This window comes from Clupea harengus, chromosome 7 (genome assembly GCF_900700415.2).
Source record: "Clupea harengus chromosome 7, Ch_v2.0.2, whole genome shotgun sequence".
Lineage (NCBI taxonomy): Eukaryota > Metazoa > Chordata > Actinopteri > Clupeiformes > Clupeidae > Clupea > Clupea harengus.
Genome location: NC_045158.1, coordinates 4,494,227 through 4,513,925, shown reverse-complemented (window position 1 = coordinate 4,513,925; position 19,699 = coordinate 4,494,227). Strand labels below are relative to the sequence as shown.

Sequence of the window (19,699 nt, the reverse complement as noted above, 5' to 3'; positions counted from 1 at the left end):
GTTCATTTAGGATCAAGAGAAGTCAAGGACACTTCAGATTTCCATGCTGTAACAGTGTTTTTATTCCTTGTAAGAAATCCAACAATTATCCTGTAGTCCTCTATATGATTGGCCATTAGTCAAGTCATTTATTTCTCCTCCTATATTCGATATTTACAACAATGCACGTTATCATTTACAGGCTCACGGTATATTACACAAGCTGCATAAATTACGTCGGGTCCGCACTCATGAGAAACTCCCTCTCGCACAACGCAACAAGTAGCAGGGAACTGGTTTAAGATGCTTGACACTTCAATGACATGTTTTAAAAGAGCAATGTGTTTTTTCGTGGGACCGGAATAAAGCTAAACGCTAGAGCTAAAGTAAAGGGCCACAATGCAGATCCCTTTAAGTTGCTGTGGACTGGCTTTGCGCTCTACCTAAAGAGGGGGACGGATACGCAAGGGGGCCATTCCCTTTAAGTCCACTCCCAGAATCCTTTGCCTGGGAACCTCTAAATCATATATATACACACACACACACACACACTACATTCTAAACAGAAGTGGATGTGAGCAACCCATTCTCTTGCTCGGCTAAGAAAGGCCCCTGCCTGTGTGTTTGTGCTCTAGTTATGTGAGTGAGGTATGCTATAATCAGAACAGGGCAAGAACAGCACGTCCACTGGTGGTCTGGTTCCCCTGGGTACCTTAAGCAACATTCTTTGAGAGCTGGATTTGGGTGTGTGTGTGCTTTCAGAACTCAGTGTTCGAGTGTGGCAGGAAGTCTACAACTGTGATTTGCTAAAAATGCTAACAAGATAAACACAAACGCTCAGGCCAGATGAGGGTGCAAAAACACCCTAGGCACCAAAACAGAGGCTCGCTGTGTTTAACAACATGAAACCACCTAGGTCATTTGTGTGTGTTTGTTTGTGAGCTAGTTTGTCTAGTTCAGGGGCCTCTAAGCAGTCGTTTTGCCGTACATGAGGGTGATCTGTTCTTGGAAGGCTTTGCGCAGGTCGACACGGCGGCTCTTCATGGTGGGAGTGAGCAGGCCGTTACTCACACTGAACTGCTCCGGGTGCAGGCATAGGTCCTTCACCTGTCACACACACACACACACACACACACACACACGTTACCTTTCAGTCAACATGAATAATTCCCCCGGTATATATTGAAATCTTGAAATCAGTCAAATTACACACAGACTGTTTGGCACGGCCGGGCCGTTTCCCATGAAAAGATCGTAATGCACATTCGACAGGCTTCAATGTGACTTTCACAGACAGTCAATCTTTATTCTTCTGTATTCGAGTTGCTCACCTGCTCAAAGGACTTTAGTCCTGCCTCCTTCCCTACTGCCGTCATGTCCTCCAACACGGCCTTTTTCACATCCTACACAGAGGGAACCAAGAGACCTTTACTATTTCTCTTAGCTTTATGTACACACTTCATTTAAATCGCTTTGAAAATCTAGTTTAAATTTGCAGGTTTTTTTTTTAGGTTTGATTTTAAAGTGGCATTATGCAGTAATTGTACATCAGGGTTAGGATAAGCAGTTGTACAGCCTATTTTAAAGCAAAAATTGGGGCGCTACAATGACTTTTAATATGGAGAATCGCCTCCGTGCCATTGCCATACCAGGGTCCATAGGCATATAACTGCTAAATGTAGGTTTTCCTGAAGCCGCCCGGTTTCTACTGTCTGCCGAACTAGTAAGTAGCTTATTTGCCGTTCTTGCTTTGTCTTGTGTTGCACTTGCTTGATGTTTGACTGTGTTAGGACAGTTGTTGACTAACTAGTTTGTCATAATGTCAAAGTCAGCACATTTCAAGAGATTTCGTTAGTTTTAGCCGCTAGCATATCGTTAGCGTTTAGCAATTGTTCCGTTATGCTACATTAAATAGCACTAGCACCTCATATGCCACATGTACACAATGTAAAACGAGCACTTGCATACTTCTTTAACACTTATTACTGGTTATGTTTCAATTTCACTTTAGAATGCTAAACGGGCGCTAACAGAATCTCACTCACTGGATTCTGACACAGCTCCTCGTATGAGCCCACAATGCCCCTCTCTTTGGCCCAGTCTGTGAACACCTCCGGGTCTGGCACCACGAGTCCTACCAGGTGAGACTTGAGCAGAGGGAAAGAATGGCAATGTAGGCTAGGTTAGGATTTAAAAGCCTTCAATTTAGGATCTCACACAACAGAGCAGAAGGGGTGTGCATATGGAAATCTTAATCCAAAATGAAAAATCATCTTCTCTGTGTGTGTGTGTGTGTGTGTGTGTGTGTGTGTGTGTGTGTGTGCTTTTACAACACACATAATAGAAGTGTTTTCCTTCTGTCACATATACTTCATGTCCTTATGCACTTTACTGCATGAATGACAGTAGGCTATGTCAAAACATATCAACTCTTAATACTGTACTGGTAATGTGAGCTCTCATTGCACTTAGCTCAGTGTGAGTGTGTGTGTGTGTGTTTGTGTTGATCTTGATACCTGTAAGCTGTCTCCATGTACAAACACCTGTAGTACCGGGGAACAGCGTGAGTAGATGTTCTCGATCTTCTCGGGGGCTATGTACTCGCCCTGGGACAACTTAAAGATGTGCTTCTTCCTGTCAATGATGCGTAGAGTCCCATTCTACACAAGGAGAGGATAGAAATCATTATATATAATTAATATTTAATAATAAATGTATCATTTTATTATTATCTGGTCCATGACACGTCACAAATGGGTAGACAGATCAAACACGTTTTTTCTAAACAGCACAGAACCAAGTTCAACTCCTATATCACGATTTCAGACTCTGAGTGCGGAGTTGCGCTTTGCCGCTGTGTGTGTGTGTGTGTGTGTGTGTGTGTGTGTGTGTGTGTGTGTGTGTGTGTGTGTGTGTGGCTGCCGCTCTGACTCGTTAGGCAGGGATCACACTGAACACGACACTCACAGGCAGCCACTGTCCCACATCTCCGCTGTGGAGCCAGCCATCACTGTCCAAAGCCTCAGCCGTCTTCTCCTCGTCTTTCAGGTATCCGCGGAACACACTGTGACCCCGAATACAGATCTGGAAACCCAGACAGAGAGTAGATGGGAAAATGAGACATTATGGGCCAATTACAATAGGCTGCCTTCTGTGTGCATAGACAGCAAAATGATTAGTGATGATAGCCCTCTTCCACTCTCTCTCTCTCTCCCTCCTTGTGTGTGTGGGTGCAACTGGGAGTCTGTAACCTTTTAATACAATCTCACTCACCTCTCCTTCTCCATTCTTGGCCAAATAATTCATCTCTGGTATGTCCGTCAGCTTCACCATAGCACAGGGCAAAGGTGCTCCAACATGGCCTGAGGCCCAAACAAACAGCATTACACCAAGAGAAACTCACAAGAGAACAGTGGACCAAATAACTTAGTGCGGTGTCAATGTGAACCTTTTACACATAAAGAACAATGTAGAGGAGAAATACATATTTATGGGCTTAAGGTTATATATAGGGGACGTACAGTAAATACTTTAGTCTCTGAATTTAAAAAAAGTTACAACCCTACACTGAGTAGGCCTAGTCGAGGAGTCAACAATGTGAGGCATCAGATCCTAGATATTCTCTAGGAGATTACAATTCTGGGATAACAGTGCTAATATCTGATGCGGATATAATCTGAAGTGGCTTTGGAAGTTTATGGAATGCTGAGAGCATCTGATCTCCTCACCAGCGCTCCAGTCCCCAGGCATGGAGAAGGTGCAGCCAGCTGTGCACTCAGTCTGCCCATAGCCCTCGAAGATCTGACACCACAGGGAACACACTCAATCAGGACTGGATTTACAAAAGACACACACACACACACACACACACACACACACACACACACACAGGTTCATCGCCTCTCACACATGCACACAACCAAACATGCAAACTGAAACTGTCACTGTAGACCGACTTAAAACACATACACAAAACTCATCAACAAAAACATACAACACACACACTTACACAAACAAACAGAAAAACACTAGTTGACTCACCAAACAGCCAAGGGCTGCTCTCAGGAATGTCAGAACTGTAGGGGAGATGGGAGCTGACGCTGTCAGGATGAATCGCAAATTACCCCCCAGACCAGCCTAAAGCAAGGAGGGGAAGGAAGACAGAAAGATGAAAGATCATCAATAATCATTAATCAATTCTGAATGGAAAGATTGAAGGTCATCTAACTTGAGTGTGCAATACCAAGCTCCCTTCGAATCTTTCAATTTTAATCCATCACCCTTTGCATTATCAATCCCCATTACATTTCATGATTAACATTTGATTTCAATTCATTCCATACTCCAAGTTTATTGTGCTGTGCTGTGCTGTGCTGTGCTGTGCGTGAGACTGACCTGGATCTTGTTGAACACCAGGCGGTCCCACAGGCTGTTGTTGCGAACCACTCCACTGCTGAGCTCCGCTTGCTTCCTCCTCACTGCGTAATGCAGGATGGCACGTCTGAAGGGGGACGTCACCGCGCCCATGATCTAAACACACACACACACCCACACACACACACACACACACACACACACCCACACACACACCCACCCCAACATAAGTATGCTCCCCAAAACCCCAACATGCACCCCAACATTAGTGTGAACATGCTCACACGTGCATGTTTCCACCAAAAGCATGCATAACTACAATACATACATGCATGTGTGCTGAAAGTAGCAATACATATCTAGTGTTGAAAATGAGAAGAAGTGAGGGTCTCCTGTTTGAGGCCTTCCTTCTATCGGAGACTAGAGACTACTGGCCACCGTTTAGGCTTTGTGGAAGTGGGAGTGAGTGATATCTCTCCTTCTCGTTTCCTTCTTTTCTCTCAACACTTCTCATCTGGCCTCCAACAAGGAATCCAAAGCTATGGTTTAATATCTGAGAGACGATGCTGCGTTCACTCGAACATTAACCCTTTTGTGACCATTATTCATTTTCTCCTGCGAAACGTAGTGCCTTGCACTTCCATCTTCCCCACTGGAGAGATGGCTGCCTGGTTGGCCGGCTGGCTGGGGGTTTTGGTGTCGGGGCCGAGGCCGAGGCCGAGGGGCTCACCTTGTCGTAGATGCGGTTGAGGAGGCGGGGCACCACGGGGAAGAAGGTGGGCCGGAGGGTCTTGATGTCGTCCATGAGCAGAGAGATGTCCCCCTGATAGAAGCCCACCCGCGCTCCGTGACAGAACATGGACACCTGTCGAGTGTCACACAGATTAAATTAGAACATGACGTATACATGTCAGAGTCTGCGTGTGTGCTTGAGTGTGAATGTGTGTGTGTGTGTGTTATGGCCATGGCCATATTTTGAGAGTGGCAGCCAAACAGTTGATGGTAATGGCAGGCACGGTCAGTAAATGTATAAAATCCTCGGTAGAATTGACAAGGATGGCTGGAACAGCAAAGAGCCGCACAATTCATTTATACACTTCTCTATAAGTGGTAACCATGGCAATATGAAACAATCTACAGATATCATCATCAAATGCTGCCTCAAATGAGTCTTTTTTTGCAGATCAATCTGCTTCTTTCAAAGCCATATAACAGAACAGAACACTATAGCTCATATATTATAGTATGATTAAATCAGCTAAATATCATTTTATTTTATTTACAAGACACTAAACTCAAAATACGTTGTATTTGCAAAGTACATTTTCCAAAACATGTTCACGGAAAAGGCAGAAAACCACCTGTGCGAGACTATACATGCTCTTTAACGCTGCATAGTGTCTGTAATACTTTATAGTTTTAAAAAGGAAACCAATCCGATGAAATTCCTTCCGATGAAATACAGTATATATTATCAGTGATCTCTGACATCAGTGGCCAAAATGCACTCAATTGTATTTCTGTTACCCTCCGAGCACATGTTGATTATTGTGGTTTCTGTTCATCTGATAAAAATGCACGGAAAAAGTTCTAGAACATTAGAGGTCACCGGGTTCACCTGAATCATGCGCTCGAACATATGAGCCAGGGGCAGGTAGGAGATTGACACATCCTCTTGACGAATCACAAAGTAGCCCTGTGAGAAGGTAGGGAGAAACCAATTGAACAAAGGTCATAGATGTTGCAGGGAGGAGAATTTCAATGGGCAATTAGATAAACAATTCAGCTCTAGCTAAAGTAATTAGCCATGCTATACATCTTCCCAGGAGAGTGTATAAGTGGCCATTTGTCATTTCCAAAGGGCAATTAAGTGTCATCTATCCTTATAAACATGCACCAAGTGAAGTAGAGACAGAGAGGGGGATGAGAAGACAAAGTGACAGAATTAACAAGAAGAAAATAACTGAAGTCTGTATAAGTGTGTGTGTGTGTATTTGTATGTATACATATATAAATTATATAAGTGTGTGTGTGTGTGTATGTATAGGTACAGTACTGTGCAAAGGTTTTAGGCATTTGTCTTATTTATTTAGTTATTTTCTATCTTCTGAATTAGTGTGTCAAAAGGTATCTGCTATTTGCTGCACTTTGTATGTTGTTAATTGATAAGTAAAAACTATTCATGGCATTTTGAAAGCATCCTTACTTTACTTTCCTTCAAATGTGCCTAAACCCTTTGCAAAGTACTGTGTGTGTGTGTGTGTGTGTGTGTGTGTGTGTGTGTGTGTGTGTGTGTGTGTGTGTGTGTGTGTGTGTGTGTGTGTGTGTGTTGAGGAGGGCTTGACTGACCTCCAGGATCTTGATGACTGAGGACGTATTGGAGGCTATATTGCCATGTGTGATCATGGCTCCCTTAGGCTTTCCTGGAAGCACAATGGAGAGGGTTGGGTGGCGAACTGGACAGGTGAACTCCCCCTCTGCCCACCACAGCTGAACCATGAACAGAACCAGAACCAGAACCAAAGAGTATCTACAGGTCCAACCCTCTAATCTGCTACTTGCATTCAGATTTGGTACTCTCTACTATCTTTCGGGAATGTTTTGAAAACTGTAATCAGGCCAACATTTGAATGTCATTGGTGTATGGGGTCCTCGGCCCGTGAGGACTGTGATGGTGGGATCTCTGAGCGCTAGCTCACCAATGCTTCTCCGTCTGCCATCTTCAGGTCAGTGTACTGAGGCCTGATGACAAAAATGGTCACTTCCTGAAGAATACAAAAATGGCTTGGTGCCTCACACTGTTCCCATACAAGGACCCTACTGAAGGATTGTCTGCAGAGCATTTTTGGAGACCTACCGGCCATGAGCTTTGGAGCACTTCTGAGGTCTGACTCTAAGATAGTCCTTTGTTGGGAAAAGGTTCTTTCAGGACAGAACCTTTTTCTGGATGAGTATTCTGTTGTTCTGAATTGTACTAGAAAGATGGCAGCCAAAACCTACACTCAAAATCTTGTTTTGAATATGGAACATGGATCCTCTATGGGGACAACTCTAGAGACACTTTCCTGGTGTTGGGAGTGTGACTGTGTGTGTAACACCTCTGACCTGTGGTGCCGCTGGTGAAACAAACCACAGCCAGGTCCTGGGGTTGGGGAGGCTGAAAGGAATAAACATGACAGACCATCAGTGACCACTGGCAATTACTGGAAAATAAACCGAGTGTCATTGTTAAAGACCGCCGCGACAGACAGACATGCCACCAGCTAGCGTTAAGCTGCAATAACCACTTCACAATCAGGGAAGTGGATTTAAAGGAGTTCTGCTGGCGGCATCTACTACCACTTAGCTTTCATCTTTTCACGCATCCAACACCACCCGAGCACCACGCTCGACGCGGTTTCAATTAGTACGATTGTGTGACTGAACTGTAAGATTCAACTGCATGATTGGACATTATTTTGTCAGCCTCTGCTGGGTTTGTGTCATTAGAGAGAATCTGAGACACTTCTCTGCTGGACAGATGGCCACTTACGGGGATGAGTATGTAATTGCACTGCTCGGAGTTCTCAACAAAATGTTCTACTGTTCAGTTAAATCTGCTCAGTGTACATGTGCCAAGATTCACCTCATCTTTGTTGTGCCAGGAAGCATTGAGATCATTTGTGAAGGGCAGATTGCTTGTGTTTTTCTCAAACTTATATTGGGAACTCACCATTGGAGCTTGAAGATTCTGTCGTCCTAAATTCTGTGAGGTAAAAACAAGCATGTCGTTAAACACAGACACATTGAGAATCTTGTTCATTGTAACTAGGTTGCTGCTGAAAATAAAATAAGAAAAAAGAAAAAATATTACGAGGAATTTGAAGTACGGACTTCCTTTCAGTACCTTGTAATTAGGTTATAAACTCAAAAGGCCAAACATGATTTATAAGGAGAACAGTGGAAGAGCACAGTGGACCTAAATGGTCCTTTTGAACTGAGGCTGACTTACTATAAGTGTCACAGAAACACTAAATTCTTCAGACTATTGACAAACACAGGTATATTTATGTAACCACATGTTCAATATGATGTGCGTTTATTAACTATGTCATAGTGTTAATCTGGAGGTCATAACCATGTGACCACTGTCACGCACCATGAGCTGCTCCAGTGGTAAGATCTCCACGCCGTTATTCTGTGCCCTCTCCACCAGGGCGTCGCTGTAATCATTAAAGAGCACCAGGCAGGAGAGTTTGGGAGTCAGACCCTTCTCCTTATTGGTCAACAGGGCCATCGCCTTCTCCTCTTTGTCACACAACACCAGGCTGATCTCAGCTGTGAAAAGAAAAAAAAAGAAAGATATTTAGTGTCTTAACTGGGTTTTCCATACAGGTGCTGAAAGCATTCAACCATTGCTGACTAAACAAAATAATTTTTTTTCACTCACCTAAATCAAGAATGTGCACCATCGCCTCCACTCCCAGAGTGTCATACAGTGGCACCACTGCCATGGAGTAGGTGTAGCATGCCATCTCTGCAATAACCCACTGCAGCCAGCAGAGGGAGACAGAATACCACTGTTAGGCATGATCTGCGCCACTACATCTGATTCAATTTGTATTGGCCCTGCAATTAATATCTACAGTATTTTCACAAACTATGTTGCCTCCCACATTATTCAGTTATGAGCAACAAGACAAGAACACTCTGGCTTCGCTTTGGTTACGTCATCATGAAGGTCATTCTGTCCCTTTCATATTGCAATAGTGAGATTAGCCAACATATACAAGGCAAGGTACTCAAACGTATATCTGCAATGAAACCTGAAGGCCTGAAATTCAATAAATGAAGTCAAATTTGACCAATTCAACACTTATACACACAGATGTGGCAATGTTCTCAGAGAAAGAAGAAGACAGAAATGTATGCGTGTGCGTGTGTGTGTGTGTTTGTGTGTGTGTGTGTTTGTGTAAGGCATGTTTACCTCAGGTCTGTTCTGTGCAAAGATGCCCACAAACTGCTTCGGGTTGGGCTGGCAGCCTTTGGCCAGCAGCCCCGAGCCCAGCACCTGCGCCCGCTCTGCCACCTGCGCCGCAGGGCAGAGAGACCCAATGTCAGTGGCATCACAGACAGAGTCGTCTGACAGGGTCAGACAGCAGACCAGTCTGGATCCCACCACAGAGATCGCTATACACCTCATTATACAATCACTAGTTTGATACTGACTTCAAATGTCTAAATCTGAATCTTACTACGGATTTGTTCATTTTGCTCCACCATAAGTGATACAAGCTGCTCGGATAAGGAGGTTTTTGCGGAGACATGCGGCAATGCGAAATTAATTTGCAGCTTTGCTTGCAGAGCAGACATGCATGCCCAGCATAAACATGGATTGCCACCTAGCTGACATCTATATTCACTATTTGTAAGACGGTTAGTGTTTTAGAAAATTGCATTTTAATAAATCATTACACATTTAATAGTGATGTGGGAAAATTTGGATCCATCAGCAGTCTAGGCTTACTTCCTGGTTATAGATTGGTTAGCTTTCACACCAAATAACGAACCACAGTGGAGTTCAGGTGAACCATACCCTAGATCCCCATTTTCTGGAGGACTCTGGTACGGTACCTTGGTGCACACCTGAATTTCGAAAAAAAACTGCTTTTACATCAGCAAAACGACCTGATCTAACAGCTCTAGCAAACCCTGGTCCACATCAAAGCTCTAGCGTGAAAGCACCCTTTGTAGATCTCTACTGTGTTCAATTTCTTCCTGCCTTGGTTTTCTCTATACTTGACAGGACAGCTGTCTCACCTCAGTATAAGAGATCCACTCATATGGCTGCCCAGGTTTCCTGTAGCCGAGGCAAGGTCCATCCCCTGAGCCACATAAAAATTATATCAGTCAGATAATTCATGCTGAAGAACCATGTAAGAAAAAATACACACTTGTGTTGACTCAGCTCAGGTCTCGATCCCTTGTGTACTCCGCAGGACTAGAATGTCTCAGTGTACTGAATCTAGCATATCTTTACAGATCTTTCTCAGGTACAGTATATAGTAGCATACCAGGGGGTCAAAGAAATCTGGCATTGCAATTTTTCCGGATGTGGGAGTGCGCACTAAAATCCAGACTGCTGTGAGAAGCAATGTATATTATTTATTAAGGTGTATATATGTGGCTCTGCTGTGTAACAATTCATTGAAATGTGCAGGGAGATTAGTGTACATTTAGAAATCTCAGCTAATGTGGAATTTTATTTTAGTATTCCACTGTAAAACAGTTAAGCCAACAGGGAGCACCAATTATACAGTTGGTTAGGGGTTTCTTCACCATTGCATTAAATATCAAATAAAATATGGAATTAATATTGTCACTCATTTTTATGCCTGAGAAAGTCAAGCGGAAAAGTGATGTTCCCATCAACTAATGACACGTGGATAACTTTGCATGAATGCCTGCTAGGTTTGTTATAGCAAGGCTATGGAATTCAGTATGACAGAGACCTGCCACGCTTATCACCTGCTATTCTGAGTCCCCTTTGGAACATGTCATAGGCTGTCTTTGTGTCCTCGAAGTAAAAGTCCAACAGGTTGTCATCTGGAAGTAGGGCAGAACGTCTGCAGCTGGGGTCTCCCTAATCACACACACATAGACACACACACACACACACACACACACAAACCAGAAATGATTTTGCTGTATGCTTGACACCCCGTCATCACTACATTCTCTGAAGAGACACAGGCTGCCTTGAGAGAGGAGCACTTTCAGATGTCATCCTGTGTCCCTGTCTCTGAGACATCTGCCTAGTTGCAGCACAGTGACACACTTATTTGTGCTTTACAGATGCTGTGTTTGTTGTGGATACTGGTCTCGTGGAGGCAGCGAACTGGACACTATTTTATAATGAAGGAAATACAGAGACACAATAGAGATGATGCACACCACCTCCACTGTAATAAACCAGTGTTCTGGCTTCTGTCTTTTTCATGACTTCCACCCCCCCTCCCACCCACACACATACATGCAGACACACACAACCACTCACTCACACACTCTCTCTCACCTGTACACACGCACACACACAACCACTCACTCACACACTCCCTCCCACCCATACATACATGTACACACAACCACTCACTCCCACTCACCTGTACACACACACACACACACACACACACACACACACACACACACACACACACACACACACACACCCCCTCACCTGTACACACACAGCCACTCACTCACACACTCCTTCCTTCCCAGCCATACATGTACACACACACACACGCACACACACACACACACAGCAACTCACTCACACTCCCTCCCACCCAGACACACACACAGCGACTCACTCACACACACACACACACACACACACTCCCACAACCACAACCACACACACACACACACACACACACACACACACACACACACACACACACACACACACACACACACACACACACACACACCTCACCTGTACAGCTATGGATTGAGACTGGAGGTCGACGGGCGGGCGAATAGCTCGCGGGCGGGTCGCAAGCCAGTAGGCTGTGAGGGAGGCCAGGGCACCCAGCCCCAGCAGACTAGAGAGGGAGGAGAGAGACGGCAGGGATGGCAGCAGACTCCGCAGGTCCTCCACCTCCAACTGCTCACCCCCACCAGAGCGGAGGGAGCGCAACCACTCCTGAATATGCATGGCTGAGAGAGAACCAGGGAGGAAAATCGAGAGATGGGAGAAAGAAAGAAAGAAAGAAAAACAAAGAATGAATGAATGAATGAATGAATGAATGAACAGGGAAGAGACCAGTGGGGTGGGATGGGGAGAGTGAGGGTAAATGAAAGACAGGCTGGAAGTGAATCAGGACAAAGGGAGAAATAAACGGAAGTCATTCATACTGTTTATGTTCATCCACGGAGACTTTTGATTGTTTATTTCAATGTTTTTGGTCTGATGTGGCTTGATATCAATGAACAGAAAACACAGCACAGACAAGGGAGCATCAGGGGAGAAGGAGAGATTTAATCGAACACCACACCTCAGACAGTCTGCCTTATAGAGCATACGCGTCCCAACCCATTAAACACCAACAGAACACTTCACTAAGGTACAAATGCCACAAGCTGACATTTTGGTCTAAAATCAAACAAATTATTCTGCCACTCAGGAAGCAGGCTGAATTGGGAAAATGTGTCTTACAGGGGAGAGAATATTATGCAACAGAGAATAAAGCCTTACACAAGGTTTTATGAAAGAGCCCCATAACACAACCCTGGTGAACTGGAAGAGGGTGCAGACTCCTGCAAGTCCATGGCTGCAGGACACGCCGTGCTCTGGGGACGACACGGGGAACAGACCCTGATTGGCTAAATGAGAACAGGCGTTCGGGTTACTGCCGGCCATACATTACCAGCCAGCACACAGTCAGCCAAAGATGGAGGGACTGGAGGAAAGCGGATGTGGAAGAGAACACGGAGAGAGGGAGAGAGAGAGAGAGAGATGGAGGGTGTACAGTAGGCACGTTTCGGTGGCGAGATGGGGTGAGGGGGAGGACCATTGAGTCGCTCCGTTGACCAGCTCGTGCAACTGTGCCAGAGAGTGAATCCATAATGATAATGTGCGTGCGTGCGTGTGTGTGTGTGCACGTCATGGTGACTGTGCGTATGTGTGTTTGTGTTTGAGTGTGCATGTTGGGAGTGTGTGTCTGTGAGAGAGAAAGTTTGTGTGTGTGCGTGCGTGTATGCTTTAGAGACCTGCGACGCAATTAAATCTGCACAATATACCCAGCCACACTGTGGTCCCCCTGGAACTTTCTTTCACCCATTTCCAAGTCCTGTGATTCTCATTCTCCCAGCTATTTGTTCCCTTCTCCCTCCCTCCCTCCCTCCCTCCCTCCGCTTTATTCCATTCTCTCTCTCTCTCTCTCTCATTCCCTCCCTCCCCCCCCCCCCTCTTTCTATCTCCCTCTCTCTCATTTTCTCTATCCCTTTCTTTGAGTCAATGGAATTCACTCCACTATATCACCCCCACCTCTCTCTCTCTCTCTCTCTCTCCCCCCCCCCCCCCTCAACCTCTCACCCACTTCCCCCCCTCCTCTTGTAAAAGTGAAGGGAATAAAGAGAGTGATGTCACCTCTCCCTCTTCAGTTCCGCTGCCAGACCAGCCGTGTCCCCCTTCCGTGTTCAGGCGGGGGATGCTAACGCTAACAACAGTGCCAGCATTCATCACACAGATTTCTCGCTTCCTCATCATAATTTCTCTCCCCCCCGCCCCCCCCCACACCCCGAAACCTGGATGAGAGTCACACACAAAATCTAAACCAAGAGGAACAAACACAGCGCACAGTCCAAGTCCCCCCACCCACACACCCACCAAAAAAAAAAAAACATCAAACTTCATGTGACGTCAGCAATCAGCACACCATTAAAAAAATCCCTTTTGGGAAAGTGGACCACTGCATTCCACAGCCCGTGTTCTGCAGGCAAGGGGTTGTAAGGTTGGGGGGCAGGGGTCCTCTGTGCCGGCATGGGAGACTTCTTAAAGGGAAATAAATGAGCTTTTCAAAGATGACATCTGAAAATGATTATGGTTTACTGACAAGAGAGGATTCCCCCTGTGTCTCATTTGTATGGTGGTACCCATCTACTCACACACACAAAGACACACACACAGAGAGAGACCATTCATAAAGGCCATTGTCACAGGCAGACAGGAACTATTGTGCAGTTCTGGCACTTACTTGCGAGCGGAGAAAGGACAAAGGAAGGAATTGAGACAGAGGCTATTCCTCACCACTAGGCAAAATTAACTAGCCCACATATCTAAAGAGCAATGGCAGATTTACATACTCAATCACTTTCTGACCCACAGGCTCCTACAGAAACCTTACGGAACCGTATGGGTGTCTGAAGTAGAGCTAGAAGTTATCACATCCATCCATCTTTACCACTGACAGAGCCAGACATCTGTAAAGTACTATTGTAAGAGTCTGCAAGGGGGGGAAAAGGATGATGATACAAAAAATAGCTTTAGCTAACGGCCGCATCACTGTGTCTTATAGGGCACAGTCAAGTATTGGTATATCCATCATGGTCCTATTGTGTATACAAGCAAGGGATTTTCACTTTAATGTGAAATACCTACACATTTTTGTGTTCTCTGTGGTCATGCACCAGCGATTTCATTGATCAGCTGAATAAACAAGAAAATCTAATTTAAATCCAGTTTGTATATTTGGCCAGAAATTTGTAACAAAACAATCGGAAACAACAATTTCTAAAATTGTAAGACTTTAAGCTGTTGGAATTGTAGCCTAAGCGTTTGTTCTGCGCATCCACTGACGCATGTCTAATGAATGACTGGTAATGAAAGGACAGCAACACACACACACAAGGTAATCACAACTTCTGACTTGCATAACAGCAGACATGAAAGGCCTGCAGGTCGTAAGAAAGTAAATGACAGCCACATCACCAACACCTGGAGCTGCTTTACGAGTCTGCGGAATCTGCTAACAATTAGCCTTAGCTTGGAGCATCTAGATTAACTCAGCCAAATAAACTAAGCTAAGTGAACCAAATGTTTCGTCGAAACTGTTGTGTCCTTTACCTCGTGTCTGCAAGCAGAGCTATACAATTGCAGGGGCTGCCAAAGATAACAGTATTGCGATATTTAGCAATGGCTCTGAGTGTCATGGGTGACAGTGTCCGCCCTATACAGAGACATTCACTGGGGGGAGGTTCCCTTGCAAAAAGGAGAGGTTCCTTATTACGTGTGGAGTAAATGGATTCGCTTTTTTCCAGTTACCAAAACAAAAATATATGACAATCTGTATTAGGTGTGTGGCAGACCTTTGACACAACCTTTTATGAAAAGGAATTGTGTGCTTTGACCCAGAAAGCTATAGAGGACAGGACACAGAAGACTGGGGGCAGTCAACTGTGTTGAATTGTTGCCCTTTCATCAGATGTAAGAGTTATCTCAATCAAGTGCCTTCAAATTGAAGTGCTTCACTTGAAGTGCCAGGGTGGGTATCTGATCGTCCACTCTTATTTGCCAGCATAGCCTGTATGTTTCATCATAAAGTCGGTGTTCTTTACCTGTCTGAACAATGTCTTACCATACGCCTGTAAACAGAAACTTCACATGCATAACAAGGAAGTAAAGGGTTGAGGGGAAAAACATCAGTGGGAGAGTGTTTTTATGGGCTGCAAAGACTTTGCGGTAAAACTTGGCTGAAATTTTGCAAATACTCTCCAATATGACACGGAATGCTGCACTAATTTAATCCTTCCAAAAAGTCAAAGCAGTATAATAACATAATAAGCCCTAATGGTGAGATTAACCAAAAGGCATCAAGATTTCAAAACACATTTAACAGCAAAGTGATTTTTATGATTTCCCACCACAGTTCAGTCCTTTTTGAGAACATGAGTGATATTTACATAAGTGGAATAACATAAGTGACATTGTCTTTATGTGTGCTTTATTTGTGTATGAGTGTTTAATATAAAACACTAGATCACAAATTTGGTCTTTGAGTATTTCAAATTATAATTCTGCCTGAAACCAAATTGTTTTAATTGTGTCATTAATACCTTAGGCGGTCTCCAACTGCTATGCGAGCAAAGTAGTGATATAGAATTTCTGGCACCTACACATCAAATTCTACATGTAGTCTACTGTACTGTAGACTGTATTTCAACTGTGTATATCTGAGCCACTAGCTTTATGTAAGCCTATACTACAATAGTCTGCATGGTTCTGAATTAAGGTTTTGCTTTAACTCTCCCTTGTACGTCGCTTTGGACAAAAGCATCTGCTAAATGACTAAAAGTAAATGTAAATGTAACTACATCTTCTGATGGAACTACTTTCTAGGATTGCACAATTGCAACACAAACTCCTTCTGTAAGCTCCAATACGTTTCCCAGCCACACACACACACATATGAGAAATACACACAACTCCAGCTCTGGTGTTGCCTGTGGACGTAGAAATGACAGACACGGAAGAAGTGACAGAACAGAAAGAAATGGGACAGAGAGAGGAACACAGAGAAAAAACAGACTTACAGGGGAGACAAAGGGAATGGGAGAAAACGCCGGCACAACAGACCAAGAGAGGAACGTAACCCTTAAAACCAGTTTGCAAAAGAGAGTTAGAGAAAGGAGGAGAGAGAGAAAGACGAACAGACCCATGAGTACTCAGGGCTGTGATCCCCAAATGAAGCGTGAACAACAGGGACAGTAGTCACAATGAAGGGTTTTAGAAGGGGAGAGACGGTACCAGGAGGAAAGCAGAGAATCAACACGTCACAATGATGGGGAAGATGGACTGGTCCAGGGCAGTGGAATATGGTCTGACTGTCTTCTGTCAGAATAACAATAGTCTTAGCAGAAGTATATATTTTGATAGAGACCAGACTAGTTTATGACTTAGGTATGAATGGATACCTCGACAATTTTGGCTTGTTTGATTGTTTAACCAGTAAGTTGAAGATATTGCATTTGATCCAGCAGTTGTCCTATTAAGAAAACATAACTTCATCTGTTTTTTAAAGAAGAATGTTGAAGGAGTGTTCTGACGGTTGCTGTCAGTTCCTAAGAACAAACCAAAAACAGTATTGTGTAACTTGAAATGTGTCATTCCAATGTGTTTATACACACAGCCTTCTTTCCAACCTCTGCATGCCTAGACACATTGGATACTGCTCTGTTACAGTGATATTTCAGGGGTGTCTCCCCACAGTGCAAACGACACCGCTGTTCTTGGCTGTCTAGGCTGGTGCATTCCTGAAGGAGAAACAACGGTGCTCCTGGTTTCGCACATGCAGTCTGCAAATTCAAACCCCATGATCATGCGATGCGACGCCCTCAAAAACAAACTAAAAAGAGAGCAAGACTTACCACAATAACGTGTGAGTGCACAGCACCAGATGGAGATTTAACAAGTGCCCCCTCACACAAACCGGAGGCTACTGTAGTGTTCAGCAGTACAGCGACTGTTGTTCACACGACACTTGAACATAAACAAAAATAGATACAACTACACAAGTCTTTCCCCCAATCAGACCACACCATTGATGGTGACCAATACACTGTGCAAACTATCCTATTTGTTTAACTTGTTTAAGTGCACGTTATATTCAATTATAACGTTAGTGTGGAGGTAAATAGTAAAGAACATACTTCGACTTTGCTGTCCCCATCCAAATACCTTAGATTACAACATTGATGTTGCAAAGGCACATGTAACCCCCATTTTCTAGTCTGTCATGAAATGCCATGCGACTGAATGAATGGAACAACAGAACCCTCACCGCGAAACTCACAGAAAGAAAACTAATAGTGCTAATTCAACGGAGTACTTCCATAACTCTTCACTTTTCTGCCTTACGCTACAAGAAAAGCTTTTGATCTGTCTTTGTTAACCTCTTCGGTGAGAAAACATATGAGACAGTGTAGTCTTACCTGAGTAAAATCTAGGTCACCCGTCTTCCCAAACTTTGCTCTCCTCCTAAACTTCAGAAAAAAATCCCACCCGGCTTGTAATGCCACAGTGTACCCCCTTAACGCCGCCCTTATTCCCCCCGCCTCTCGAAGGAGGCATGGCTCCGAAAGCAACCACTCCGGCAGTATTGCACTATACAGACCTTCTGTGAATGATGATTCTAACATTTAAGAGTGTGGTTAACTTTTCTAACGATAATTGGTGACACTCCACACTAAATAAGACTTTAGTTGTTTCTCTGGTATATCGACAGGAGGACTAGAACCACTTTAGAATGGCTCGCGTTACACACTAAGCAATCAGGGTACAGGAATGGCACTAAAAAGGTACAAATGCTTTGTCCTTTAGTCATGGTAGGAGCACTGTACCTTTATCATTGGTACCTTTTTGTAGCTTCTTGTCTGCACCTCTAATGACAAAAATGTACCTGTTAGAAAGGTGCCAAATTGGTACCTAATGAGATACAGCTGGAGAGACAAGCCATTTTGTACCTTTATGTACTCTAAAACATACTCTTAAATCCAGACAAAAACATTTACAAATAATAAACTAAATGTATTTACAGAAACTAACAATAAGTTAACATATTTTAACAAATACAAATTTCTACATATTCTCATTAACTTTTTATTTTCCAGTAACATCACTTCTCTCAGGCCTTTTTGTATAAGTGCAGAGTAAAAGTTCACATCTTTTGTTGGGGTTGAGGACAACTTTGAATCATCCACACAAGGACAGTTGTTTTTTGGTATGGTACTTTCTGTGCTGCTTGTTGACATCCCCCACTTGTGGATTTGTAGGCCTCCATCAGCTTGGCTTCATGATGACCACCTATCATCTGTTTGCATCTGTTTGAAATTTCTGAAAAAATAGGGGAATTGGTGAGTACAGAGGGCAGGGTCCCGGTTCGAGAATTATTCCAAGATACCAAAACACAAAAAAGGGAAAGTTGCCAATGCCCTTCTAGGACTTCGTGACCAAGAAAAGATTTGACGAGGTAGAAGAAGAGAGAGACCTACTGAAAGAATAGAATAATTCACTCTTATCATGTCTTAATGATGGGGCGGCACACATAAAAAACCTTCAGATTAATGACATGCTTTTGAAAATTGAGAGATTGCAGTTGCAGAAAGAAATGGGAACTCTCAAGCCTAATAACAACATGTTGAAATCAACAGTGGAAGTGTTGTCAGGTGAGTTAGAGGAGGTGAAAACTGCATATAATTACATAAGAAAAAACAGCATACATAAGGATAGCCAGTTCTTAAACTGCATATCTGATATTAGCAGTAGCAAGGCCAGAAATGAGGAATTCACAGGATAGTCAGTGCCAATATTCGAGTGCCACGGTTAAATACCCAATGGCACCAATTCACTCTACCACTGTGCGTAACGGAGCAAGTGGAGATGAGATGATGTCACACACCATCAAATGCTTTACCCCCTCAGTGTTAGAAGCAGTGGGAAAAAGTGTGGGAAAATATGAACCTGGCAGACACAAACCACTAGAGTTCCTCACCAGTCTGGAGACCTGCGTTAACATTTACAGATTGACAGATTTTGATGTTTGTGTTGTGCTAAGCATGTGCCTTCCGTCTAAATTATCTAGAGCCTTGGCAGATAAAGTAAAGAATAGGACGGGAAATAATCAGAACCGAAAAAAAAGCACTGCTAGAGATCTTGGGGATTGTATGTCAATCCAGTAAAGTTAGCAGAAGTGACAATGAGGAAAAGGGAACATCCAGCAGCCTTTGCAGATTGGTTACCGGAAGCTTTTAAGACATGCAGTGGGTACCCTGACATCATGACTAAGGATGTTGTCTATAAATTTGC

General features: G+C 43.8%; 1 protein-coding gene across 2 annotated transcripts; it reads right to left on the bottom strand.

The window, feature by feature from the left end:
- Nucleotides 1–38: 38 nt before the first annotated feature.
- On the bottom strand, nucleotides 39–18,313 carry acsl2 (acyl-CoA synthetase long chain family member 2). 2 transcript variants are annotated; one of them, XM_031570225.1, is made up of 21 exons: nucleotides 18,235–18,313; nucleotides 11,831–12,054; nucleotides 10,861–10,975; nucleotides 10,153–10,217; nucleotides 9,320–9,421; nucleotides 8,783–8,882; nucleotides 8,492–8,670; nucleotides 8,066–8,098; nucleotides 7,459–7,510; nucleotides 6,703–6,776; nucleotides 5,972–6,049; nucleotides 5,084–5,218; nucleotides 4,375–4,509; nucleotides 4,021–4,116; nucleotides 3,708–3,780; nucleotides 3,253–3,341; nucleotides 2,947–3,063; nucleotides 2,496–2,639; nucleotides 2,025–2,126; nucleotides 1,311–1,382; nucleotides 39–1,086 (listed from the first exon to the last, which is right to left on the bottom strand). In XM_031570225.1, the coding sequence occupies exons 2-21, from the start codon at nucleotides 12,050–12,052 to the stop codon at nucleotides 946–948; spliced, it is 2,124 nt and encodes a 707-aa protein (XP_031426085.1). In that variant the 5' UTR covers nucleotides 12,053–12,054; nucleotides 18,235–18,313; the 3' UTR covers nucleotides 39–945. The 2 variants fall into 2 exon arrangements, with proteins under 2 accessions (XP_031426085.1, XP_031426084.1); XM_031570224.2 differs by lacking the exon at nucleotides 18,235–18,313 and adding an exon at nucleotides 17,827–17,972.
- Nucleotides 18,314–19,699: the final 1,386 nt, after the last annotated feature.